Source organism: Misgurnus anguillicaudatus, chromosome 6, assembly GCF_027580225.2.
Source record: "Misgurnus anguillicaudatus chromosome 6, ASM2758022v2, whole genome shotgun sequence".
Taxonomy (NCBI): domain Eukaryota; kingdom Metazoa; phylum Chordata; class Actinopteri; order Cypriniformes; family Cobitidae; genus Misgurnus; species Misgurnus anguillicaudatus.
The window spans coordinates 25,659,665-25,687,272 of NC_073342.2; the positions used below are offsets into that span (position 1 = coordinate 25,659,665).

At 34.6% G+C, this 27,608-nt stretch overlaps 3 protein-coding genes and 3 non-coding genes across 9 annotated transcripts in view; 4 read left to right on the plus strand and 2 right to left on the minus strand.

The window, feature by feature from the left end:
- Positions 1 to 274: 274 nt before the first annotated feature.
- Positions 275 to 16,817, minus strand: ces2b (carboxylesterase 2b). Its single transcript, XM_055191802.2, has 25 exons — positions 16,658 to 16,817; positions 15,443 to 15,632; positions 15,197 to 15,335; positions 13,222 to 13,355; positions 12,662 to 12,815; positions 12,359 to 12,463; positions 12,176 to 12,274; positions 11,827 to 11,973; positions 11,668 to 11,745; positions 11,229 to 11,376; positions 10,943 to 11,092; positions 10,711 to 10,783; positions 9,382 to 9,542; positions 9,088 to 9,277; positions 8,788 to 8,926; positions 5,075 to 5,208; positions 4,669 to 4,822; positions 3,123 to 3,227; positions 2,933 to 3,034; positions 2,654 to 2,797; positions 2,478 to 2,555; positions 2,223 to 2,370; positions 1,204 to 1,353; positions 1,039 to 1,111; positions 275 to 958 (listed from the first exon to the last, which is right to left on the minus strand). The coding sequence occupies exons 1-25, from the start codon at positions 16,731 to 16,733 to the stop codon at positions 775 to 777; spliced, it is 3,255 nt and encodes a 1,084-aa protein (XP_055047777.2). The 5' UTR covers positions 16,734 to 16,817; the 3' UTR covers positions 275 to 774.
- Positions 16,818 to 18,520: 1,703 nt separating this feature from the next.
- trnar-acg (transfer RNA arginine (anticodon ACG)) lies at positions 18,521 to 18,593 on the plus strand. The gene has a single exon. It is a non-coding gene; the product is annotated as a tRNA-Arg (tRNA).
- A 788-nt stretch (positions 18,594 to 19,381) lies between these two features.
- trnar-acg (transfer RNA arginine (anticodon ACG)) lies at positions 19,382 to 19,454 on the minus strand. The gene has a single exon. It is a non-coding gene; the product is annotated as a tRNA-Arg (tRNA).
- Positions 19,455 to 19,507: 53 nt separating this feature from the next.
- On the plus strand, positions 19,508 to 23,361 carry pdcd2l (programmed cell death 2-like). Its single transcript, XM_073868848.1, has 6 exons — positions 19,508 to 19,905; positions 20,674 to 20,837; positions 20,927 to 21,347; positions 22,255 to 22,370; positions 22,919 to 23,076; positions 23,196 to 23,361. Exons 1-6 carry the CDS (start codon positions 19,771 to 19,773, stop codon positions 23,324 to 23,326), a joined length of 1,125 nt encoding a protein of 374 aa, XP_073724949.1. The 5' UTR covers positions 19,508 to 19,770; the 3' UTR covers positions 23,327 to 23,361.
- On the plus strand, positions 20,373 to 20,445 carry trnar-acg (transfer RNA arginine (anticodon ACG)). The gene has a single exon. It is a non-coding gene; the product is annotated as a tRNA-Arg (tRNA).
- Positions 23,362 to 23,607: 246 nt separating the features above from the next.
- Positions 23,608 to 27,608, plus strand: part of banp (BTG3 associated nuclear protein) — a 54,026-nt gene continuing 50,025 nt past the window's right edge. For all 4 annotated transcript variants that reach the window (XM_055192500.2, XM_055192502.2, XM_055192501.2 and 1 more), the window contains exon 1: positions 23,608 to 23,761. The gene's annotated coding sequence lies outside the window, so the exon portion shown is untranslated. The remainder of the gene's footprint in view (positions 23,762 to 27,608) is intronic.

The following is a 27,608-nucleotide window of genomic DNA, read 5'->3' on the forward strand; positions in this document are numbered from 1 at the left end:
AAAACAAGCAAAAAATAAAATTATCTGCCAATAGTGTAAGCAAAAAATCTTGAAAATTTTTCTAAAACCCTAAATTCAAAAATTCAAGAAAAATTTGCTTACACCCCATTGGCCTTTTTTTTTGCTTGTATTATGCACAAAATCACTTAAATTTGATATTTTTGGTCTAATTTTGTGCATAAAACAAGCAAAAAACAAAATTATCTGCCAATAGGGTAAGCAAAAAAATCTTGAAAAATTTGCTTATACCCCATTGGCATTTTTTTTTCTTCCCTGCTTGTATTTTTCACAAAATCACTTAAAGCAACACTATGTAGTTTCCATGTAAAAATGACTTACAGCTCCCCCATGTGGTTGAAAAGCGCAACAGTGCCTGGTATCAGACACTCTTCTGCAGGCAGGGGGATGGGGCGGGGCTGTGTTTCCTACCCTCCACTGCCACTTTCAGAGTGTGCTTGTAGCAGCTAGGAGGCTGCTCAGGTTGGAGCAACAGTACAATTTGTCCAGTTAAAAGTTGTTCTATCACTGAAATTATTTTAGAGACATTATTTAAAGGTAAAAAAACTACATAGTGTTGCTTTAAATTTGATATTTTTGGTCTAAAAATGAAACTTATTTTCTTTTTGCTCATCAAGAAAAAGCATCTTAATTTAAGAATTTTTTTTTTGATATTTTTACTGAAAACAAGACAAAAAAGCTAAGAATTTTTTTCTTAAAAATCTATTTTTGCAGTGTTGTTTTTAAGTGCCTTGTGTCCCTTTTAACAGAACAGGTTTACAGCTCCAAATGCTCTTTTTTCTCTCGACCGAGACGCACAAGCTCCGGAAGTGTTTCGGTCAGAAAACTGAAGTGTTTTTCCTTCAAGTTTTTCCCCGGTTTCTGTTGGAGTCCAATGCCGAGATGTTCACCCGCAGCTCCGTATTCAGGCCAAGCTGCCAGACCCGGACCATTAGGAGACCTAGAAGCACAAATGCATTAGAGGCGAACAACAAAACACACATTTATTCAAATTTAAGCAGAAAAAGGCAGATATTTTACCCAGTGTGAGCAAAGTTTCCCCAGTACGCCATCACCGTTCTGCATAGTTCTTCATCTTCTTGGGTAAATGGGGCTAAGAACAGTAAAATATGACAGAGCGTTTATTTCTGACTGCTAAGGAATATTTTTGTTTATTTCTGTATGTTTCTGATACATTTGTCTTACCGGTTATCTTAATGTGGGCTTTCGTGAAGCAGCTACCCTGTATGTAGAGAAGTTCATCTGCATGGTCGACGCCAACAAAGCCGGGTCTTTTATTCTTGATCACACTTGGAGTATGCTGAAACTCGTACAGGTATACAGGGGTTCCAGAGGCTAAAATTAAAATATACAAAATTAGATGGTAAAGTTTGAAGACAAACGTTATGTTAAAAGCCTAATCTACATGTTTGCAAAGCTGATGCTTTTACCCAAGGCGACATTTTTATATCGGTATGTGTGTTCCCTAGGGATCGAACCTATGGTCTTTATGGTGCTTATACAATGATCTACCAGCTAAGCTATCCGATCAGTAAATTAATAATTAAAGGGACACTCCACTTTTTTTCGAAAATATGCTCATTTTTCAGCTCCGCTAGAGTTAAACATTTGATTTTTACCGTGTTGGAATCCATTCAGCTTATCTACGGTTCTGGCGGTACAACTTTTAGCATAGCTTAGCATAATCCATTGAATCTGATTAGACCATTAGCATTGCGCAAAAAATAACCAAAGAGTTTTCGATATTCGATATGCAGCGCCTGAAAATAGTCCCCTGTTTTTAAAAGTAATCAAGGGGACTATTTTTGGGCAGTGCGTAATATAACTACGCCTACTGTAGCCATGTTACGGCAGCAAAGTCCTTGATTATTACGCCAGAATGAGAGTATAGTTCCTAGACATATCTGCCTAGAAAATCAAAATTTTTAATTTTCCTTAGTACACGGTGTAACTACAGAAGAGTCAAGTTTTAAATAGGAAAAATATCAAAACTCTTTGGTTATTTTGTTAGCGCGATGCTAATGGTCTAATCGGATTCAATGGACCATGCTAAGCTATGCTAAAAGTGGTACCGCCAGACTCGAAGATCAGCTGAATGGACTCCAAAACGGCAAAAATCCAACTTTCTAACTCCAGAGGAGCTGGAAAATCAGCACACCTTCAAAAAAAGTGGAGTGTGCCTTTAAGAAATCATTATTGCTTACCTTTGTGGTATTTTGCCAGTTTGATAGCAGGGATATTAAACAGCACGTCTCCCATCATCTCTCTATAAATGTCTCGAATTTGTATGGGGTCGGTGGCGTCGCCTATGTACTTGTTTGCCACCAGTTCACGGATCCATCGATCCTCAGGCTATCGAAAACATTACATTAAAGTGAATTGAATATATATATATATATATATATATATATATATATACACACACACGAGTATAAATATATTTTTGAATCAAATCTTACATCAGGATACGGGAAATTCAACGCTTCGGTGGCTTGTTCTTTAGTCATTCCCTTAATAAAATCTGGTCCCTCAAAGTACTATGGAGAAATTACATTCATATATTAAAAATTATAGTATATATGTGTGGATATACACTGTTGCCAGGTGTAGTATAATAAATGTAATGTTTGCTCACCACGGGCAATAAAAAGCCAAATTCATCATCAGTAATGCCAGTAATAAGAGGAACTTTACTGAACTCTTTTTTCTCAATGATCTCCTTTACAGGACGAGGCAAAAAATATGAATCCACAGCCATCCTGAAGTGCAGCATTTTGTACTATAAACAACATGGATACAATCATATCACACCGTTATTAACTGATCAAATGAAAGGAATGAGCATATATCTGACTATATAATATACATTTCAAGCAGTTTATCAGCATTTTTTTACCAAACCTGATGTTCTCACCTGATTGGAGTATTTCTCAACTTCTTCTTTTGACCAGCGCATGATGCAGTCCACAATGCCTGCTGAATCACTGCTGTCACAGTTTGATGATCTGGCAACATTCTGAAATACAGATTAATATGTGCGTAATACAACTGATAACTGAAGATAAAATCCGATTTATTAATAAGAACAGGAAGATAAACGATACCTGAGCCGACAGTAAAGGATTGGTCGTCTCGAGGCCGTGCCACAAGGCGGTCCCACTTTGTGCAATGGCACGATGAAACAAACCAGAGGACAATGGGGAAAGCATCTTTCCAAGACAAAAAAAGTGACTCCAGATTATAAACAACCAACACAGTTAAAACAAATATGGAAAATATGATTCATTTTGCATTCGAGTTAATGTTTATAAATTAAGGTTTCTAAAAAGTTCAATGCTCAGCATTTTTGTATTATTGACTATATTTAACCTCAGTATTTACCTTATTTCTGGTTAAAATATATCTAAATATGAATAAAAAAAAATACAAATTATCTGAAAAGCATAACTGTATGAAATATTATATAAGAACTGTTTTTAGATAAAAATGCAACCCAGGGTTGGGCCAAAAAGGGACAATTTAACCTATGCTAGGTTGTTTCATTGTTAAGTGAAATATAAACATTTTTGCAAATAAACGAATAAAAAAAAAAAAAATTTAATTAAACCACATAAAATTATAGACTACAAACCAACAGCGCTAAACTGTATAATAATTATGTTTTATTTCATTTAAATTCACCCTTCAGACTTTGCACACCGAACATTTGAGAACCACTGGTTTAACCCAACGACTAGGTTTATCCCTTTTTGACCCAACCATGAGTTAAAAATAACCCAGCATTTAGTAGAGTATATATCATTTTGCTATGATATTCTTGACCTACAAATATTTTGATCTGACGGTTTATTTTTAGTTTTGTAGGCATTAATAATTACCTTATAACCAACATATTAATTTATTTCACTATAGAACTGTCTCTTACCAAATTTTATTGAACAAAATATTTTGTAATGAATAACTTGGATCTAATTATAAAGAGAAATAATAAGCCAGGATAAATGCAAACTCCTTCAATGATGTTTAAAGGGGACATATTATGAAAATCTGACTTTTTCATGTTTAAGTGCTATAATTGGGTCCCCAGTGCTTTTATCAACCTAGAAAATGTACAAAGATCAACCCAATAACCAAGTTTTGATCATCTTCTTCAAGCATGTGAAAAAATAGGTAATTGAAATTTGTCTCCCTTTGTGATGTCAGAAGGGGATAATACCACCCCTTAATTTGCACTATCCAAGCACAGCACTGCCATTTAGTGCAGAAATCAACTCATTTGCATTTTAAAGGACACATAAAACAGCAAATTTTTGCTCACATTTACAAAGTGGTAATTTTAATATACTATAATAAATAATTTTTATGGCATTTTGAGCTAAAACTTCACATATGTACTCTGAAAACACCAAAGATTTATTAGACATCTTTAAAAAAAATCTTGTGAAATTTCCCCTTTAAAAAGCATCTCAACATCAAATGGTGACTACACTTAAAGATGCTTCAATATAACACAGTTCTGTTATTTTAGTTATAAAATTATTCCTAGTATCTTTTTAAAGATGTTTTGCAGAAAGCGTTGCAGATTCAGATCATTTTAGTACTGTGGTTGCTTACAAAAATACTTCATATCCATGAAAGATAGACATTTACCAGCAAATGAACACTTATTCCTCCCGCAGACTCTCCAAAGATAGTCACTGATCCAGGATCTCCACCGAAGCTGTGGATGTTCTCCTGGACCCACTGAAGCGCAACCACCTGATCCAGAAGACCGTAGTTTCCTGGTGCATGCTCATCTCCTGTGCTACAAAACATAAAGACATTAAATTTAATTTTCTTATTAAAATACAAAAAAACCAAACAGTAAAGCTCTCCCCAAAACCTAGTAATTTGCCTAGTATGGAGGCTGAGGCTTAAATCAAACTTCATGTCAGAGCAAATACTGTATCTTTGCCTCTAATATAATAAAAAGCTTCGGTCATGTGACATTAAACCCTTTCGAAGATTGTGAACAATGACATCAAATAATTGTTTTGCATTGTTGTTTAAGACATACCTGAAGAATCCCAACAGACCCAATCTGTACTGAATCATCACCACAACCACATTCTGATACCCTGACAGAACTGAGCCTTCATACAGTGAAGCTGAACCTAAACTAAAGCCTCCGCCGTGAATCCAAACCATAACCTGAAAACACACACACAAAAATCTGACATTTCCAGAGAGAACTTCAAGATCATTGGTTATTAAAATAAGGCGACATATACAAATATGAGGTGGTTTATTTGCAAGACAAGATATACTTTGACGTTTTAGCTTACAATACTTATGACTATTGCCAACTTTATCACTCTGAAATACGGGACAAAGGATGGCCTGTCGCAGCAGTGAGCATATGGTTTTGTGTATACAGTGTATTTAAGCCATTTGTCAAAATGATAGCTTATCTCCTAATTAAATATTATCTCCTAATTAAACTCGTATGCCTTGGCAACAGGTTTATTAACAGTTTGTCATTTAATTGAACCATTACCTTTAATATCTGTCTAAAACAAAACACTTGACTCCTGCACTAAGAGTAAAACATTATCCTCTTGATATTAATATTACGCGTGACAAACTTAAACTAACATAGATTCTGAGAGCTGATTTTTTTTTTTTAATTATTGAGTTTGGAGTTACATTAAAACATTTAATAATTAAAACACAGTCTGTAAATCACAAGAGCGAGAATTTCCTAGCAAAGTTGGAAATGCCTTGGGGCATTTCAGATTGAGGTGTTTTAGGTAGGTCTCTGGATCAGCGATCTCTTCAGAATTGAGAACGTACGATTTTGTAATTATGCATATCTTATACATGCACAAACAGCTAAATAACCAACTATATAAAAAAAGAAAACTTGAAATCCTCAGCTGGTTTGGTTCAAAGAATTTAAATAACTGTTTTCCACATTAATTTTATTGCTCTGTACTCTTAACCCTCAAAAGCACAGATTTTCCTGTATACCGATAGTTCTGTGGGGGTAAAAATTACCCCAGAAATTAAAAGAGTGATTACAAAAATATATACATTTTTAATGATACGTTTTTTGTTTACTTTCCATCTATAGACCGTTTCAGCAGTAACAACATAAACAAGCGGCTGCACGTAGCTTCCGGTAAACTCCGCTAAGAATAAATAAGAACAAAGTTCTTTAAACGTATTTTATTATATAACAAGCAAAAAAACAACACATAGATTACCTAGGAAACCAAAACATTTGTTATTTTCGACGAGGCATTTGTTCAAGAGATCAGTTTAGCAAGTAGTCAGACCATTAAAAAAACGAAACTGTAAGTAAGGTTCGGATCAATACGTGTATCACGTGCTTCCAATGAAACCGTCTATACATTAATGCTGTGTTTTGAGAGACTTGAAGTACCTGTTTACCACTAAATTCCTCAACTACACCATTAGCTTGCCTGTAAAATATCAAATTATTATAAAAAAATGCACATAAATTATGATCTAAATTTGATTTAAATTGTTTTTAGATATTGATCTAGATGTAAAAAAAAAAAAACATAAAAGAATTACAGTTTAGGAAATAAATCATTTTGACCAGCAGAGGCCCATAGAGACCATTCATTTTACTGGATGTGGCCAACTGCTCACATCACTACTTTAGTGATACACTTTGTGAATTTATGTATATATAAACAATAGAAAAGACATTAAAAATAAATATAATTTTAAATAGATTAAATTAGAGTAGTTTTTTGTAGTTTTTGATGCATTTTAAAATGTCTGTTTTTACAAAATGCCACAGAAATTTGACTGAATGTCAGTGTGTGTGTGTGTGTGTGTGTGTGTGTGTGTGTGTGTGTGTGCGTGTGTGCGTGTGTGCGCGTGTGTGCGCGCGTGCAAGTGTATTTGTGTCTTTATGTGTGTGTGTGTGTGTGTGTGTCTGTGTCTTTGTGTGTGTGTGAGTAGGGTTTACTGTGTGTGTGTTTGTGCACGTGTGTATGTACCTGTGTAAGCATTAGAGCCCATCCATTTACATTTTACAACAGTTTTGCATCTGTGGTGGCTATTTTTTTTGCAAAATTATGTAAAAAATGCTCTCTGTGGCAGTTATACCTTTGTGTGTGTGTGTGTGTGTGTGTGTGTGTGTGTGTGTGTGTGTGTGTGTGTGTGTGTGTGTGTGTGATTGAGCATGTCTTTTCTATATTGCATTTGTGCTCTAGTACCAGGCCTACTTTTCTGTGTTGAAATTTTTGATTTATTCTAGATGCACTGATTTTTTTGACAAATAAAATGAAAATATGATTTTTTTGCATTTCCCATTCATTTTCAATTGGGGTCATTTTTACCCCCAAATAGCCTCTATTGGTAACTTTTTTTTTTTTTACACATATTTAGAACAACCGAATCAAGCCAGTTTTTTATATGAATACTGACCAGGCTTGTACACAATTTAAAATTGAATTAAGAATGACCCCTGAATTCCAATTCAATTCTTGAATTTGAATTGATGTCAAAAACAGGATCTAGAATTACAATTCGAATTTAAATTAAAGGAAGCAGAATTGCAATTCAATAGAAATTCAAAGAAATTCATATACATATTATACAGTAAGTGAAGTGTTAAAAATGAAGCTTTCAGTATATGATTGCATTACATATTCTATAAATTATATTAGTTTGAACTACTTGTACAGATTACATTAACAGGAAATGTTTTCCCGCAGCAATTAATGTTAAAAACTCTAGTCACATAACAAATAATTGAGTTAGATTTTTTTGTAATTGTAATTTTATGGAACACGATGAAACATGACTTTGTGCTTTACTTTAACCAAGTATTTAAAATGGTTGCCAAACAATTTTCCAAAGTTACTGATTGTATGTGAGATTTTTTCTGTTGTGTGACTGTGGAATTTCTTTGAATTGCCATGAATTTAAATTCACTTCCTGTCATTCCAATTCAAATTCAACTTCCTTTAGGGCGGAGTCAATTCAATTCAAATTCCAATTCATGAATTGAATGGAGGCCAATTCTAAAATTCTGAATAGTGCACAAGCCTGATACTGACAGACAGTCTAGAAAAGTCACAAAATCTTATTCCACTGAGATGAAGGGAACCATGTTTTTTAACAAAAAAAAAAAGTGGCTTGGGGGTAAGATTGACCTCATGGGACTTATAAAGGTTAATGTTTGTGGATAACTTTCATTTGCATTGCATTTAAAATATGCAGCGGTATACATAAAAATAAATTGTGTGAAAAATACCGTGTCTTAGCCTACAAAAATATGTAATCCTCGCGGCACTCTATGGTCGTGAAATATTACTACAATTTCCTATATTAAATACTATGGTATCTAGTTTATCATGTGAGAATGTTTTACTTCCCACTCCCACCTTGTTACCTTTATTTTGATCATCTTTTATTTATGTATTTTCTATTTTGTTATGTACTGTCTGGTTCGTACAATTCTCATCTTCTGTTTCACATAATTTTACGATCTACTGATTGAAGACTTGTTTATGCTGTCGCGTTAAAAGAAAGCATTTTGATTGCATCATTTTCACGTCATGTATTGTGATGTGAACAAAATGGCGGCCTCTGATTGAAAAGCTGTCTGCAGGTCTTTGTCTCAGGCATTCCCATCAAAATGTAATAGTAAAACATGGTTTTTGGTGTTTTGATTACTATTAGCAAAACCATGGTTTTACTATACAGTTTTTTACAGTTAATTGTGATAAGGATGTTTTTCCAACTTACTGGTAACTTTGTATCTTGACCAGGTTTGGATGGAGTATAAACGTTGACATACAAGCAATCTTCAGAGGCTTCAGGAATGTCCAGACTCATAGCAAAAAACTCTAGTTCATTTACAAGTCCTTCCCTGTCCTGAATACATCTAAACAAACAATGCATTACAATGATCATTTGAAGTAGATGCTTTAAAAACATGAAGAAATAAATATATAAATGCATGCATTTTCTACATATACATTGACATAAATATCTATTATTTAGAGGTTAAGAGTGTTTATAACATCCTTAAATTGATCATCTTACATTGGTGGTTGTTGTGTGGCGTCTCTCACTCCCTGCCATGGTTCTGCAGGTTGGGGTCGGGCCAGTCGGAGCGGCCCAACAGGTGGCTTAGCAAACGGTACACCTAGATAGGAACGCACGATTGTCTCCTTGCCCTTCACGGACTGGAGGGAGCCTCTTAGAGATCCTAATTTGGTATGAACTACAGGTCCTGCCATAAAAACAGATAATGTAAGGTGCATTTCTATTACTGTCAGAGTAAACACAATCTGGTAGTTTTGTGTATAAAGTTGCAAATTATAATTGATAACTTGCCTTCCTTTCGTTCTTTTATGATTGGTTGAAGTTTTTGGGTCATGAAAGTAAAATGTTTATCTTTAAAATTTTTGTCAGGCTTCTGTTGCAGTCCAATGCCGAGATATTCAGCCTCAGCTTTATATTCAGGCCATGCTGTGAGACCCGGACCATTAGGAGACCTGCCAGGAGTTATACAAACAGTCCCAAGCATGTTAAACACGAGTACATTTGCTTTTATTTCAGGATTTGTGTCTATAAGGGTGATTCTCACGAAACCATTGAAACACCACGGCACTAATGATTTTAAAACTTTAAAATGTTTAATATAGTAACATTAAAAAGCATCAGAATTAACACAATACTGTGTTTTACCTTGCACAATGTGTGATTTCAACATAAGAATTTATAATTGGAAATTTGATCTCATTTTCTGCTGAAATTCTCATTACCGCAATGTGTCCGGCTGTGTTTGAACATGCTTTATGTAGTAATTGAATCAAATTAACACAAAAATATTATGAAAAAAAATAAATGGATGTTTTGCTAGACTACTTTAGATGACAGAAAAAATATTTACTGAATATTCATGTATAATAATAATAATAATGAAAAATTAGGAAAATTATGTGTCCATGCCTGATGTTCTCATCCTCCGCAACACTTTTTGAGAACAGTTTAAGCACACATACAGAAATTTAATAAAGTTTGATTTTGAGTGACCTCAAATGGACCAATTACTTCAAGATGGCTACCAGGTAAGATCATTTTTTTACAGTTAATTTGAAATATTGTCTTGTCAGAATGCTTACACAACATTTTGATTATCATTACCGCAACAGATGCTTATTAAATGTTAATTTAATTAATAGAAGCATAATACTTTGCATGTGCAGAATCTCCAAATTATGCTCTTTCAGGTTTGTCATGTCATTTTGAAAATATGTCAGTGTTGATGTTTTCTGACTGTTGCGGTAATGAGATTTTTTAGGACTAATTTTTTAAAAAGTTACAAAAAGTGTTAAATGATAAGTAAAAGTTTTTAAATTAATGTTCCCATTTACTCTAGACTTTGTTTTTCAATGTCTGGTGGGAAAAAAAGTAAATTTAAGCAATTTTTACATTTTCATGCTTGACATTTTTAAAACCAAGTTTTCATGAGAATCACCCATAAAGGTCAGTGCTGGTTCTGATAATAATAGTCATTCAATATAATAGTATAAAGACACTGTGTATTGCAACTGTATGAAAAAAAATCTATTTATTAAATTAACATCATAAAAGGTTCTGGATGACGGACAGGGTGGAAAATGGTGAACTATCTATTTAAATGGTGCAACTATCACTTACCCAGTGCGAGCAAAGTTTCCCCAATAAGCCATGACAGTTTCACAAAGTTCACTTTCTTCCTCTGTGAGTTTTTCTGAAGTATGGAAAAGAAATAAACACTGGACTGATCTAATCTCTATCTACAGAATGTCTATAAAATCATTTAAGCCTATTGAAATCTATGAATGTAAAAAATGAATGTGATCGTAATATAAATAATTTGGTATTTATAATAATAATATTTATACTGTACCTTCCAGTTTGATATGTCCGTTTCCAAAACAGGAACCAAAGACAAATAAAATTTCATCTCCATGGTCAACGCCAGAAAAACTGGGTCTTCTCTTTTGAAGTATACTGGGAGGATGCTGGAATTCATACATGTATACTGGTGCACCAGAATCTAATAGGAAAAAAAATCATGCTTAAAATGGTGTCTGATGCTGATTTCTGATACTGAAGTTACATTTCACATTATACTTTTTTTGGGAAACAGAGAACTTGTTTGACATTATAGGGTATATAGAGGTCACTCTCACCTCTGTGATAATTTGCGGTTCTGCGAGCTGGGATGTTAAAAAATAAGTCACCTAACATCTCTCGGAAACCATCTCTGATTTTAATCCTGTCATTGGTTGTGCCCAGATACTCATTTAACACGATATCACCAAGAAATGGATCGTAAAGCTAAATGAAATAAAGAAAGAAATTGAACCATATGGATATTAGTCGGTATAACGTATAGAAAAAAGTCATAGTAAATAAAGTAAAATAAACAAAATTGGAAACCCAAACATTTGCAACTGTGTTCCATCTGTGTTAAGTGCCAAAAATATGACTATAAGTAAAATATAGATATTAATTAAAAGCGGACCCAACACTGACTCATGTGGTACACCATGAGTAACTAATACATGTTTTGACCTTCTTGTTTATATACTTCAGAAAAGTATGCAGTGATAAAAATATCTGTCTTACATCAGGATTAAACATGGGCAAAAGCTGCATGATCGGCTCTCTGTCCATGCCATCGATCCATCCTGGACCTGCCATGAACTATGGAAGAAACAGTTAGATATTTTTACATGTCTATAACTACGCATTTTTACTTTTAAAAGTAAAGAGGTCTTCGGTTACATTTGGCAGCAGATAGCCACATTCATCATTAGTAACTCCAGTAATGAGAGGCACTTTGTTGAACTTGTGGGATTGAAGAATCTCATCTGCAGATTTTGGAAGAAACTGGCCATCTGTTGTCACTCCAAAACGAAACAATGGATTATCCTGTTTCAAAAACATAGAAACACAGATAACTTCTTGAAAAAACCTGAAGAAAGAAAGATAGAAAGATAGATAGATAGATAGATAGATAGATAGATAGATAGATAGATAGATAGATAGATAGATAGATAGATAGATAGATAGATAGATAGATAGATAGATAGATAGATAGATAGATAGATAGATAGATAGATAGATAGCCAACATGAGTTATCCTTAAGATGTCTTCTTCTGACAATTCCATGATGCAGTCAACAATCTTCTTTGTGCTGGAAACATCACAGCCTGATGCATTGGCTATACCCTAGAGAAAAACACTTAATGTTGTTATTGAGTAATATTTCTTTATTTAAACTTAATTTCTATTAAAAGAAAAGAGATATTTAACATGGGCTGTTAACAGGGGGGCTGAGGTCATGATAGCATCCATTGCCGCAGTGCCACTCTCTGCGATGGCATAATGGAAGAGGTTTGTAGACAACGGTGAAAGAACCTATTAAAGAGATGTTGGGAGAATTAATAAAGACACGTCTCACTTTAAATACAATTTTGTGAATTACATCATTTTCTATTTGTGTAACCCTAATGTAACCTGACATCTTTATCCAAATGTGTAATTTTGATAAAGCTGGGAATCCTCTCTTTTATAATCCTACATAATCATGCACATTTATGAATTTTGAGTTCCTACATGTAGGGACACACTGACTCCACCAGCAGACTCTCCAAAGATAGTCACTAATCCAGGATCTCCACCGAAGCTGTGGATGTTCTCCTGGACCCACTGAAGCGCAGCTACCTGATCCAGAAGACCGTAGTTTCCTGGTGCGTGCTCATCTCCTGTGCTAAAGGACAGAAGTTAATCTTACAACTCTGTCACAGTGAGGCTTAATAATTATAAAGTAATTGCTCTTTTTATTGGTTGAACTGTTTTACAGTTGCAACTAATTATAATTCAAGTCATTTAGCACGTTTGCCCATTCTAGACCTTAGACCTCCACTTTATCAACAGTACTCTACAAATCAAATTGCTATCAGACCAACAGTGTTCAAAGTTCAATGTTTAACACTTTATTGCACTCATAGGTAATGAGGTCCAGAACTATGATCACTAACAGATCTTGGTCACTAAGTAAAAGGTTGAGGGTTACTGTTTATTCTGCTTAACATCATCACATTTGATTGTCCCAAATATTTTGATATACTGTAAAAGCCTCAGAAGCCTTATGGCGATTAATGTGAGATGTTTACCTCAAAAATCCAAGTAATCCGAGCCTGTATTGAATTAAGACCACTACTACATCCTGATAAGCAGCCAGAACGTGTCCGTCGAACATCGACGCAGAACCCATAACGAATCCTCCACCATGGATCCAAACCATAACCTTTTCACACCAAACAATATAACAATTAAGTGATTTCACTACAAAAAAAGATTTTCAAGAAAAAATTTTTGTCTTGTTTTCAGTAAAAATCTTAAAAAATTCTTAAATTAAGATGCTTTTCTTGATGAGCAAAATGACCCAAGAAAATAAGTCTAGTTTTTAGACCAAAAATATCGAATTGAAGTGACTTTGTGTGTAAAACAAGCAACAAAATCTGCCAATGGGGTAAGCAAAAAAATCTAGAAAAAACACGAAATTAAAAAAAATTCCACAAAAAATTTGCTTACCCCATTGGCAGATTTTTTTGCTTGTTTTACGCACAAAGTCACTTAAATTTGATATTTTTGGTCTAAAAACTAGACTTATTTACTTGGGTCGTTTTGGTCATCAAGAAAAAGCATCTTAATTTAAGAATTTTTAGATTTTTTTACTGAAAACAAGACAAAAATACAAATACTTTTTTTTCTTGAAAATAATTTTTTGCAGTGTTAAAACAATATTAATGTGTGCACAATGCATAATATGCAACAAAAATAAATTAAATTTAAAGAAGTTCCTCCAAAATTCTGTCATTATTAAAGCGGCATACATTTTTCTGGTTAAAATTAACAAAAATCAGTCATTAAGCACGTACATAAAAAGTCAGTGTTGAAAGTGGTCTCCTAACCTTACCATAGAGGGTAAGCTTATAATAATAATTTATAATTTGAGTTTTCTGGTCGGATTACATGTCATCTGTTTTTGCAGCACATAAAGTAACCTGCAATTTGAAACAGAGATGGCGATAGAGAGGCAAAAATTCTGCATTGACGCTTTAAAGCAGAGGCGCACAAACTTGTGCTAAAGTTGGCCGCAATGACCTTTAATGTGAGATAAGGAAAAAGGATAAATGTCATTGACCCAGATGTTTATTTTTCTAATGAAACATTTTCTAAAATGTAATTTTGTTGTTTTATTTGTACATTACAAAAATGTCAATTGAATTAAATGCAAAGAATTAAAGTAAATAAATTATTTTTAATGTACATGCATACCTGAAGGTGTATAGCATGCATCACGAAAAACTCAAACTTGGGTACTATAGGCTAATAATGGAGAGGTCGAGGTAGTGGCACATAGACAAAATGAAATGTAAAAATTATTACTAAAATTATTTCTTTTTTTTAACAACCATTACCGTTAAAATAAAACTGCATTAGTTATGCATAAACAGAGTAATGTTTGCTTATTCAGCCCACGACACATTTAATATCTGACTTTATAGGGACTATCACGTCTTTTGTATGGACCATTTTGAATGTATGTCCATTTAAAAATCTCATTAGTTTTCTTATTATTCACTCTCAGTATATTAAAAAACAGCCTAACAGAAAAACTCATATAGGGTTTGTAACAACTTAGTGTGAGAAATGACACATTTCCCTTAATTCAACATATCCCTTAAAGGTGCAGTGTGTAATTTTTAGAAGGATCTTTTGACAGAAATGCAAAATAATATACAAAACTATATTATCAGGGGTGTATAAAGACCTTTTATAATGAATCGTTATGTGTTTATTACCTAAGAACGAGACCTTTTTATCTACATACACCGAGGGTCCCCGTACATGGAAGTTGCCATTTTGTGCTGTCATTTTTCTACAGAAGCCCTTAACGGACACATTTTTTACTAAGTTGTCTCCGATGATGACATGTTTGTCCGGTGGCGGCTCCCGTAGCTTCTCTATGTGTTTCAAAAGCAAAGGGTGAGCTGTGAACTAAGCCGTTGGTTGCAATTCGCAACCTCACCACTAGATGCCGCTAAAATTTAAACACTGCACCTTTAAAGGCAAAATACTTACAGGCAACTTGGTATTGTCTCCAGGTTTAGATGGGGTGTAAATGTTGAGGTACAGGCAGTCTTCTGATAGCTCAGGAATCTCCATACTCATAGAAACATTCGCTAACAAATCCACAAGTGCCTGCTTCTCCTGCAGACACCTAAAACGAGTCAAATTCATTTTTTTTATTTCTAGGAGAATGCTTGATCAAGCAAAACATTGCATTTTACATTAACTGTAGGTTTATTAGTTATGTTTTATTCCTACATGGGTGGCTGTTTTGTGGCATCTCTCACTCCAGCCCATGTTTCTGCCGGTTGGGGCGGAGCCAACCTCAATGGGCCCACGGGTGGCTTGGCGAATGGAATGCCCAGGTAGGTATGAATCAGTGTTTCCTTCCCATCCGCAGTAAGATACGACCCTTTCAGGGATCCTAATTTGGTTTCTAAGACAGGTCCTGTGTACAATCATTAAAAAGAGCATTACCTGCTTTTGGGTAAACATGTGGAACTCAACACACGCATGGATTCAAGCAAAGGTCATCAATGTAAGAAAGGCAGATTTTTACTGAAAGGTTGAACTTGGTTTTTATATGAATGTTAGCAAAAATGTATTAATTGCAATATTTGTTTCAGGGCTCCAGACTAACTTTTTTCACTAGGAGCACAGTGGCCCCCAACTGAAAATTTTAGGGGCGCAACCAGAAAATGTAGGGGCACACACCGTAAATCAACATGCTAACCAAATATTCACATTTCTACTAAGTAATACACTGTATTACTAATAAATACTTTGATGGTAAATGCAGAAAGTACAACATGCTGTTTTAAATTCAGTGTCACATCAAAAAAAAAGGTCAAATTTACTGGTCGCACATGTTCGAATGGATGTAAAATTCAGTGACACACTCTCAAATTTTGGTGGCAAAATGCGACCATTTGGTAGCAGTCTGGAGCCCTGTGTTTAATAAAATATTATTAGTACATCTGTCCTGCAAACTAAACCTCACTGGGACACAATAAATAAGTGTATTTTAAAACTGTATGCGACCTAAACTGTATGCGACAATTGTGTAATAAATATCAGATCGGGGCATGTTGAAACACATGTAATCACATGACTTTGCTTTGATAAATATTATGGCGTCACATATCGTGCCCATTATCAGCTTTTTTCAGTTTCACATAATGTATGTGAAATTTTTCACTGTTGAAATGGGAAATTCACATTGTGAAAACTGACCCCACAGAATGCAACAACATACAGTACATGAAAATTGGGGCATGTTGTCAAAACAAACAAATAAGCAAATATGTGTCCAATGCACTAAAATAAATTCCCCTGGGTGACAATGTTACAGTTAAATAAAGTTAAACTAGATAAAGAAATAAATAATAGATTAAAACATCATAAAGTTGGTGCATACACACTTCTACAACAGAATAAACAACAGTGCAACTGACTGCCATTATGCTCACTTACCATCATTTGCTTTCACTGTGCATTGAAAAGTCAGTGCAGCTATCATACACAGGAACAGTACAGAAGATCTTCTCATGATCAAACTTAACGTAGCACAGCAGCAGAATGTGCGTTTACAAGAGGTCTCTCGGTAGTTTTATGTTCCTGTGAATTGCGCAATCTGGCCTGGTTGAAGAGTGAACTTTGCTTCACGATCTGTGGTTGCCAGATACCTTAGAAATATTAACGCTTGACGGCTTTTTAATGCATCGCACCAGTCTGGCATTGCGTATCGTCATGGATGCACACATGACTTATGAGGTGTCATGAAACATTTTGATAAAAAAAAGTAAATGCAAAGTAGTAAGACTATTAAAATAAGAAGCATACAGTTACAAACATCTCTTCATGTACTATTTTGCACATGATTTCAAATATAATTTTAATTCATACAAACCAATTTTGTTGTTTTTTCCACATTTAAGGGGAAAATTTTCATTAAGGTGGCCATGACTGGATTTGGGTTCTTTGACATGGAAATATTTATAATTAAAAAATCTAAAAAATAAAAAGCTTCAGTGCATGTTATACTATAAACATTTACAGTACAGAAACATGTGCTATTTGGTGATCATTGGTAAATTTAAAGACGATAATAAGGAATATAAATGTTTCCAAGAAAAATTTCTCATCCTCCGCAACAATTTTCAATCATTGTTTAAGCCCTCAAGGAACTAACATTTTTTTAAAACAATTGTTGGAAGGGACATAATTGACTGTGACACTCAAGATGGCTACCAGCTAAACAGTTTTTTTCTCTCCAGATAAAAGTTGAAATTTTGTTTGTCATAGTACCTAGACAACTTTTTAGTTCGAATTACCGAAACGTGAGTTTGTAAATCCATATATTTAAGGTAACATCATGTTTCGGTAATGATAATTTTTGATAATGATAATCTAAAAAATGTAAATAATTGTATAGGAAATATTTTTTAAATCCTCTCAAAATAATGGTTATAGTTAGTTCAGACCTTAATCTTATATGTGCAAAAAAAAATTGTCTTCCAACCCTATTTCAACACACTTATTTTTAGGCAGCCCTGAAAAACTTGATTAGCAGGTTCAGGGGTGTTTTATTGGGGTTGGAACTAAAATCTTTAGGACAGGTGCCCTCTGGGAACAGGGTTGGAGACCCATGTAGTCCTGCAGAGTTCAGCTCCAGATCAAACACACCTGAACAGGCTAAAGGGTCACTAGAAAGCTAGGCAGGTGAGGTTTAATCAGTGTTCGAGTTAAACTAGTAATATGTTTGAAATGAGGATGTACAACTACATGATGTTGTCATTGCCATGTGAAATACCAGCGTCTGCTGGGGGGGTCATCTCCATTTACAAATTCTCGAACTGCTTACAACAGATTATAACCAAACCTGGCAACCCGTTCAACGGCGTAATACTTTGGCTGTAATCCAAAACTACCTTTACTCCAGTGCCCATTCATAATGATGAGGCGTTAGGGATTTTTATTGTTTACCTTACATAGACCTGTAGACGTTTGTAATCTGAGCTTTCTTTCGCCAGTACTAAGATCGTGTACTAAGATTGTCAATAACATGATTTTCCATTCAAAACTGTCGAAAAGTTCAGACGCTAATTTAACTTATGTCTGGAATTTGTTCACTCGCTGTCAACAGTAAAGAATCGTAGAGGTGATTGAACGCCCATTATCAACTATGTTGGTACAATTACGCAAAGCTGAATCATAAAGAACATTTGGTTCAGGTACGTGACACACAAGAACCTTAATTTTACAAGCAAAAATGAACGAAAGTTAATAGCGTAATATCAAAAGTTCTCTGAGCTCCTATACGTCACTTCCCGTATCGGGCCAGTGGCGCAATGGATAACGCGTCTGACTACGGATCAGAAGATTCTAGGTTCGACTCCTGGCTGGCTCGATTCTTTTGAAAGTGAATCTTTGCATACTTTCCCTCATATGTAGAACCCAGAAGTACACATTTCGTGTATGTTAAGATTAACATTCATTTACAAAGTAACCTAGCATGTAACACTCAGTCATTTTTACTATGTTTCTTTAAATTTATCATCATCATCATTATTATTATCTCCATCATAATAAAAAGAAAATATAAAAGTCCTTATCTCACGTTGCTTAACTGCTACTGCCCCCTCGTGACATCTACATAAAAGTACAGAAGTTTGCTTGCACTAATTCACAATGCAATTGCAACTAAAAAGCTTATGTTGTGATTTTAGAATAAACTTTAAATATTGTGATCACACTATTTAGAAAACACATTTTACAAAAAAATCCTTTATTAAGGTATTAGATTTGACAGTGTCACCCAGTGACACTCGCTTTGCGCTTAGTATATATACCAAGCAAATGTCGCGAGGGGGCAATATAGACCTACACAACGGTGCCCCTTGAGTTTTCCGGAATTATTATTTGATTATTATTTCAAAAGTGCAATAAAATATATGTATGTTTAAATTGTGATTTTCTTGTTTTTGCTGTTATGATAAATATGGTTAAACAGCCAGTTTGTACAACATAATTTTTATTGTTTTTTATTTTTTATTTATGATTTCTGCACTCCAAGCACTGCATTTCTTTGTACACACATTTGTTAACAAGTGACAATAAAGAATTAAAATTTAAAAATTTAGAATCAAGAACTAGGATGTACTTTTATCCTATAAGTGAATCAAATGTCAAAAGAATCGAGCCAGCCAGGAGTCGAACCTAGAATCTTCTGATCCGTAGTCAGACGCGTTATCCATTGCGCCACTGGCCCGATACAAATCATTATATTACATACGGGAACTCTGTAAGTACTGTTAACACATGCTGCAAGGTTTTTGTTTTGTCAATCTGTATGGTAAACAAACTAACGGTACAGTGACTGCTGTTTGTCTTATTATTCAGATGACGCTTTTAATAATAACCTAGCTTAATAAATACAAAATACCTAATAGTTGTTTACCTAAAAATATGTCATGTTTGAAATCATTTTGTCTGTTATTGACATTAATTTATTGATCATGTCTGTTGTCAATGAGATTAAAATGATTTAGTCAACTTTAGCCACCACGTGCTTAGAGGAGAAGCACATGGAAACCTCCTCGAAGCTTTTTTGCTCAATAATGGCAACTACAGTGCATGAAACAGTCCTTATTGGAGTATGTGATGGAGCTATTGACAAGAAAACCACGTCGTATTGTACGAACAAAATTGGAGATATTCCGGTAAATAAGTTACTTATATTCAGTTAACTTACTCATAATATATAGATATAAATTAAGTTATATACCGAATGATTGGGTCTTGCTATATCAAGCTAACGTTATTACAGAATCGGCTTGGCAACTCGCTGCAACTGATCGTCTATTTAATAAAGATCATTTTGTTTACACGTGGACGAAATGTTGTCAGATGATTAGCTTTGCTTGCTTAAGTGAACATTAAAAAATTGATTTTGAAAAGTGTTTCAAAGCAGGCTGTGGTTGACTAGCTAAGCTAACCATGCTAACTCGCTTTTGTAGTAAAACTACGTTGCTTTCTAAAAACCACATTGAATTAACGTGAATGTACGTAAGACTGGGCATATGTACAATGTACAACTTTGAAAATCGTTAAGATGTGCACAAAAATAGATTTACTATGCATTTGACTGAACAAGTTAACCCTTATGGACCCTTATATGCTTTGTATCGGGCCAGTGGCGCAATGGATAACGCGTCTGACTACGGATCAGAAGATTCTAGGTTCGACTCCTGGCTGGCTCGATTCTTTTGCGATTCAAAGTGATTCAAAACCAAATGTTATTTTCATTTGCACGATTAAAAGAATGTAAAAACATACAAAGAGTTAACAATGACTAATGTAATTTTGTTTTTCCGCTGGGGGCCTCAAGGTTCCTTAAACCAGTGGATCACAAACTGGGGGTATGCCCCCATTTGGGGGGCACGAGATGAAAAAAGTAATATTTTGTGTTTCATTTTTAATAATTCTAGGATTTGCTGCCAGTAATTACTCTCCAATATCCCAAATGCACTTTGTGCCAGAAGGGCCTATCTCATGTTGTGCAGGTCTACTGTCCACTTGCAGCATCTTCTTACCATAGAACAACCAACGTATTTGCCTGCACCAATCCACAATGCTTTGGCAAATCAGAGAGGTAACATCTTTCAATTTTTAGTATAATAAATTTTAGTATTGCTACACTTATTTTGTGACATATTGACCATGTCGCCTCTAAATACCCAGCTGGATTGTCCTGCGCTCCCAGTGCCTGGATGACGACATCAAAGCCTTATCAAGCAAACAGGTCAACAATAGCTCACCATGTGCAGCATCATCAATGTCTAGAACAGACTGGTGTGATGAAGCTGATGATTGGGGGATGGAGGATGAAGATCAAATAAAAGTTTCTGAGAATAGCACACAGATCTGTTCAGATGAAGTACTAACCCTGAGTGCGGGAATGGATGTGAGCAGCAAACTTCAGGGCTTATGCATTGATGGAGGTGTTGATCACGAAAAGCCCACAGATGCGCCCATTTTCCAGCCGTTCTACATAAGCGTCATGGACGAAACGGACCTAGATGGATTTCATGATATGGATCATGAAAATGAACTGCTTAGACAGTATGAGGAAAGGGAGGGAGTGATCGCTGAGGATATTGGGAGCTGTGATAAGACATTCGGTGGTCTACTTTATCTAAGGCTCTTAAAGGGACATTCCACTTTTTTTTTTAAATATGCTCATTTTCCAGCTCCCCTAAAGATAAACACTTGATTCTTACCGTTTTGAAATCCATTCAGCTGATCTCCGGGTCTGGTGCTAGCACTTTTAGCATAGCTTAGCACAATCCATTGAATCTGATTAAACCATTAGCATCGCGCTAAAAATAACCAAAGAATTTCGATATTTTTTCTATTTGAGGGTACATCGTGTACTAAGACCGACAGGAAATTAAAAGTTGCGATTTTCTAGGCAGATATGGGTAGGAACTATAATCTCAAACTGGCGTAATAATCAAGGACTTTGCTGAGGTAACATGGCTGCAGCAGGCGTAGTGATATTACGCACTGCCCGAAAATAGTCCCCTTGGTTACTTTCAATAGCAGGGGACTATTTTCGGGCAGTGCATAATATCATAAAGAGTCAAGTTTTAAATAGGGAAAATATCGAAACTGTTATTTTTAGTGCAATGCTAATGGTCTAATCAGATTCAATGGATTGTGCTAAGCTATGCTTAAGTGGTAGCGCCAGACCCATAGATCAGCTGAATGGATTCCAAAACGGTAAGAATCAAATGCTTAACTCTAGGGGAGCTTTAGTATATTTAGAAAATTAGTATATTTTCAAAAAAGTGGAATGTCCCTTTAATATTAGGATTCTGCCTAAAGTTTGTAATGTTAGGATTCATGTCATGGCTGGCAGGTTTGAATCATGACTTTATGACATGATGATTGTTTGAGGATTATTTTTAATCCCTATATAGGGACTTGTGTTCTTTAAACAATGTTTAAATTATATTTTTAATATCTCGTATCCAAATCTTCTGGTTTATCATCTAGTTTTATTTTTCAGCTGTGAGGGCAGGGAGGCATCAGAGGAATATGAGAAGGCCAAAGCCAAGCATGGAGATAAAGTGTTTGAGGGTTTTATGAAGAAAATTTCCCTTTGTCCTGAACAAGTGTTACGGTGACTGATCTTCTTGATTTATGATCTTGTTCACAGTCTGTAATGATATTTAATGATAACATCCACATTACATTTAATGCATTTGGCAGATGCTTTTATTCATGGTGACTAGGGCTGTCACATTGATTAAATAATTGTCTCATTGCGATTATTTGACCTCATCGCGATGATTTCAGATCACCCCGATGATTGCACATTTCTCTAAAAAACACAAGGGGGAGCCTGTATAAATGAGAAATTGTCAGATTACTTTAAATATGTGTAATGTGTATTAATATTTACTGTAAATAATCACAACAATGTGTGAAAATTATTTCATAAACAAAAAAGAATGTATGGGAATTAAATGTCCAAACAATAAAACAGACAATTAATTGTCATAATAGTCACAATTTATTAGATAATTAACCGTTAGCCAAAATTTCATAACCGTGACAACCCTAATGGTGACTGTGCAATTAGATTATACATATGATTCACAACTAGTTTATGATTTTCATTTAATAGATACCTAAAAAAAACGTATTGTTATTTATTTTACTTCATAGATACAGTTGGAATGGATCGCCTCTATTTATAATGGATCCACCTTCGAATATGAATCAAATGGTGCCATGCTGTGATCATTGTGGCGGTCCCAGAATTTTTGAGTTTCAACTCATGCCCGCATTGGTCAGCTTGCTCTGTAGCACAGATAAAAACTCAGGTTAGTGCTGGTTGAGAGGATTTTCAAGTTTTTGTTCTTTATAGGTTTGTTTTGATAGAAAAGTTTAGATTTGCGTTCATTTATACTAATCAGATCAACATTTCGTTTTGTTTTCCCAGAGAGTGCACTGGAGTTTGGGACAGTACTGGTGTACACTTGCAAAAAAAGTTGCTGGAAATCTGGATTGACAATTCCAATGGAGGAGTTTTTGTTTGTACAGCCTGACCCAGACCAAAAGCTTTTCAAATGACAATGATAAAGAAACACAATAAAGATTATTTATTACCCAGTGTTGTCTTTATCTTTGTTTATTTCGTGTAATAAAATGCATTGACGTGAGGTTTACCAGTTCTTAAATTATTTAAATAAAAAACAATGGAAAATACATAAATTGTAGAGATAATCTACATAAAAAAATCCTAAATCAAGCAATCATATAGGACAAAAAAGTTTATTTAGCCTCAGTATCTTATGCAAATGCACAAAAAAGAATGCTCCAAATGAACCCATTAACAACACAGCAATGCTTCGTCTCTAATCGGGAAATTCGACCCCAGGACCGAGCGCGGTCGGTTTGAGCGCATGCGCATTGAGAGCGCGCTTCAATGCTCAGGCTTTTCTCTCGCGAGGAAGGACGCCATTATCGGACTCTTCACAAACAACACGAGAATTCATCACTCACACGGTAATATAAACCCTTCAGACACGCGTCACCACCTCTTCTCTGTGCTCTTGCAAAATATGGCACGATGCATTAAAGAAATGTATATTGTTCAGCATTTTTTTGTGTCAGCGATCTCTGGCGCACTAGATGGGGCAGAAATGAGGCCTAGAAGCGTTTCACCGCTGCATGTTAATGCCTTTCTACTGTTGTTAGCAGGCGCGAGCTAACAGGCTACATTTAGCATGTTAGCCGCGGTGTCTGCTATTTGTACCCAAGAAGTCTAATCTATGGCGAATAAAACACCGATGGGTCTAATTTCATTTGGCAAATGACGCGTGTAAGGCGTTGTAAAAAGTGTATTTTTATATTTTAAATCAAGAAGCGTGCATATTTGGTTTGACTTTGACAGAATGTTTAGTGGTTTGCTTGAGCGGAGCTAGACTCAGTTGGCGCCCAGCCAAGTCATAACACCAGCGGCGGGAGTCTCGTATTTGCAGATCAAATTTAAGAAATATATCATTGTTATGCACTTACAAAATGTATTATGGAAATCCCACTTTTTTTGAAAATGTATGATGCCGATTTCTCCATACGGAGTATGACATAATTACAATGGTATTTGAGTGTAGTAAATATTCAGTAACATTTTTAAAACACATTAACGTGGTATTACACTCATGCTATCCCTACACCCTGGTGCTACAATACTCTTTTGTAAAGGCAATTTTCTCTTAAGGTGAAAATCAGGTCATTTTAAACAGATGTTTGTGTCATGAAAACCTGCGCATAGGACTAAATGTTAGTGATTTTTCAGACCTGATAAAAGTAAAAAAAAATAATACACTTTTTTCGGGTTATTAAAAGACGATCATTTGCTAAAAATGTTTCTTTGTGAATGCAGTTTTTATAAAATTATGATATCCAGGATCATGAGCAGCTGAAATGGGAATTCACCGTTTATTAAAATATGTGGGAACCTTTAAAGTCCCCATGAAATCAAAACTGACACTTTTTATATTTTAATGGAATATTGTAGTGTTTATTATAATCACTTTGCGAGTGATTTTTGTTTTATTAATGTGCCCTTCACAAACTAGTCAAAATCTGAAAATGTACTTCTGCCCTCTTGTGGCGAATCTTCCCTGATGACGTCAGCTACACTTGGACCCTCATTATGGTTTCTCAACTGTTTTAGTGTGGTACAACTTAGTTTTTTTATGTAACATGGACACTGCAATGCCAACGTTTGTCATCATTTAACATGTACTGTGGTCATCTTGTGTATTAAGATATAAATATATTAGTTAATATAAATATAATAATAATTATTATTATTATAATAATAATAACTTAAAGGGGACATCTGACTTTTTACATGTTAAAGTGCTATACTTGGGTCCCCAGTACTTGTATTGACCTAGAAAATGTGAGAAAGAACAACCCAGTAACTTAGTTTTGGTAAACCATTCTCTGCAAGCACGTAAAAAAATAGTTAATTGAAATTTGGCTTTCCTTGTGATGTCAGAACACGAACATACCATCCCTTAATCTGAACAAATCTAACCATGGCTCTGCTATATAGTGCAGAGATCAGCTCATTTGCAATATAAAGGACACACCCAAAACAGCAAATTTTTGCTCACACCAAAAAGTTTCAATTTTAACATTCTATAATAACTGATCTATGGGGTGTTTTGAGCTAGAACTTCACATATGTACTCTGTGGACACCAAAGGTTTACTTTACATCAGGGCTATTCAATTAGTTTTTCGTGGGGGCCAGTTCATGAAAAGCATCACAAATGAGGGGCCGGAGAAATAACAGTGATGTAACGGAGATATACATTTTTCTACATTTAAACATACTAATGTTATATTCTGAAACTACATAAAAACAAAATCAGTGCATTGTACAATAGGCTTTTTCTACAAACATGTATATTCAGACTGCATTCAACAACATAAGTGCATTGTTAGATGTCTAAGTAGGATTTTCTACATCCAGACATGTTCATATGTTATTAATAAATATTTTAAATAAATTAAATATTTTTAAAATTGCATAACAACATAAGTGCATTGTTAGATGTCTAAGTAGGATTTTCTACATCCAGACATGTTCATATGTTATTAATAAATATTTTAAATAAATTAAATATTTTTAAAATTGCATAACAACATAAGTGCATTGTTAGATGTCTAAGTAGGATTTTCTACATCCAGACATGTTCATATGTTATTAATAAATATTTTAAATAAATTAAATATTTTTAAAATTGCATAACAACATAAGTGCATTGTTAGATGTCTAAGTAGGATTTTCTACATCCAGACATGTTCATATGTTATTAATAAATATTTTAAATAAATTAAATATTTTTAAAATTGCATAACAACATAAGTGCATTGTTAGATGTCTAAGTAGGATTTTCTACATCCAGACATGTTCATATGTTATTAATAAATATTTTAAATAAATTAAATATTTTTAAAATTGCATAACAACATAAGTGCATTGTTAGATGTCTAAGTAGGATTTTCTACATCCAGACATGTTCATATGTTATTAATAAATATTTTAAATAAATTAAATATTTTTAAAATTGCATAACAACATAAGTGCATTGTAAAATGCCCAAGTAAGCTTTATTCTACATTTAAATAGGTTAATAAGATCCATATCACACTCATTGAGAATTTAACTTATTTACTCACTTAAGTACACGTAACAAAACAGTTTGTAATATGGAACATAATTGTTTTATGCTGTTTTTTGTCAAAGCTAATTATTACAGTAGCCCTATTTTCACTACAACGGCCATCTTAATAACTGGCAAACATTAGGCTAATATCTAATAAGACAGAATATGTTTTTAGATTTCGCAAGAGCAGTAATATCAATTGTATGTTTGTCAGCGCGATGCACATACAGTGGTGCAGGTGCTGGGCTGTGAGCGATAGGCGATTAACTCGTTTTAATTGCATTCTTGTGTGAGAACGATGACTCGCATAATATTTGAGCATTTAGTCTGCTTTGAATTTTGGATAAACTATTTGTCTAGTTCACAAAATCGTTTCAACGAGTTTCCTTTATTAAGACATCTAACGTAAATGTCATTGTGGATAAGCAAGTCATTGAGCTGACATATCAGACAACAATTGTCGGAAAAGGCAGCGTTTTTAAGCGGGAAATACAACAAATAAAGTTAAAACAGCCATAGAGACCGGTCTCTTAACTCACCTCTGTCAGCTATTGCATCTTGAGACGCGGGCGCGAGCGGGGGAGACCAAAGCGCGAATATAAACACGTGACACAGCTGCTCGCACCAGTCACGTGACTCGCGCTCTGCAGCTCATGCTGTATGAAACAGACGCACCCGCATCAACTCGTAACTGTACGGCCCGTTCTCTAACTTACTAAATTTATTCTAGAGATGTCTTTTTTACAGACTACATAAAGGGCCGGATCAAATTACCTGGGGGGCCGGGTTTGGCCCGCGGGCCGCCAATTGAATAGCCCTGCTTTACATTTTATAAAGTATTATGATTTTCACAAAACTTTAATGCCTTCCAGAAAATGTTCTTCTTAAGTACAATATATGAAAGGAAAGAACAGACCCTCCACTTTAAAAAAAAGAGATCAGATTTAGAGCAATGATCAAAACATACACAGTTTTTAGGCTTTTTTGTTTTGTTTTGGGCTTAATTGATGTTTCCGTGTTTTTTAAGTTGTGTAAGAGCACCACCTAGTGGATAATAGCAGAAATATGGATTGCCGTAAAAACTCGTCATTGACAGGGAAGCGTTTTCTCAATGTCGGGGAAAGAGTTAGTTAATAATATATAAATTGATATTAATTGTAAATCCTC

Excerpts from the sequence above, each read along its gene's own strand:
- pdcd2l (XM_073868848.1), top strand. The coding sequence starts at position 19,771 with ATGGAAACCTCCTCGAAGCTTTTTTGCTCAATAATGGCAACTACAGTG. Across the intron at positions 21,348-22,254 it reads TGATCGCTGAGGATATTGGG|AGCTGTGAGGGCAGGGAGGC; the intron begins AGCTGTGATAAG and ends GTTTTATTTTTC. Across the intron at positions 22,371-22,918 it reads TGTCCTGAACAAGTGTTACG|ATACAGTTGGAATGGATCGC; the intron begins GTGACTGATCTT and ends TTTACTTCATAG.
- ces2b (XM_055191802.2), bottom strand. The coding sequence starts at position 16,733 with ATGAGAAGATCTTCTGTACTGTTCCTGTGTATGATAGCTGCACTGACT. Across the intron at positions 12,464-12,661 it reads GAGTCAGTGTGTCCCTACAT|GTTCTTTCACCGTTGTCTAC; the intron begins GTAGGAACTCAA and ends TCTCTTTAATAG. Across the intron at positions 5,209-8,787 it reads GTCAAGATACAAAGTTACCA|GTTATGGTTTGGATTCACGG; the intron begins GTAAGTTGGAAA and ends GTGTGTTTTCAG.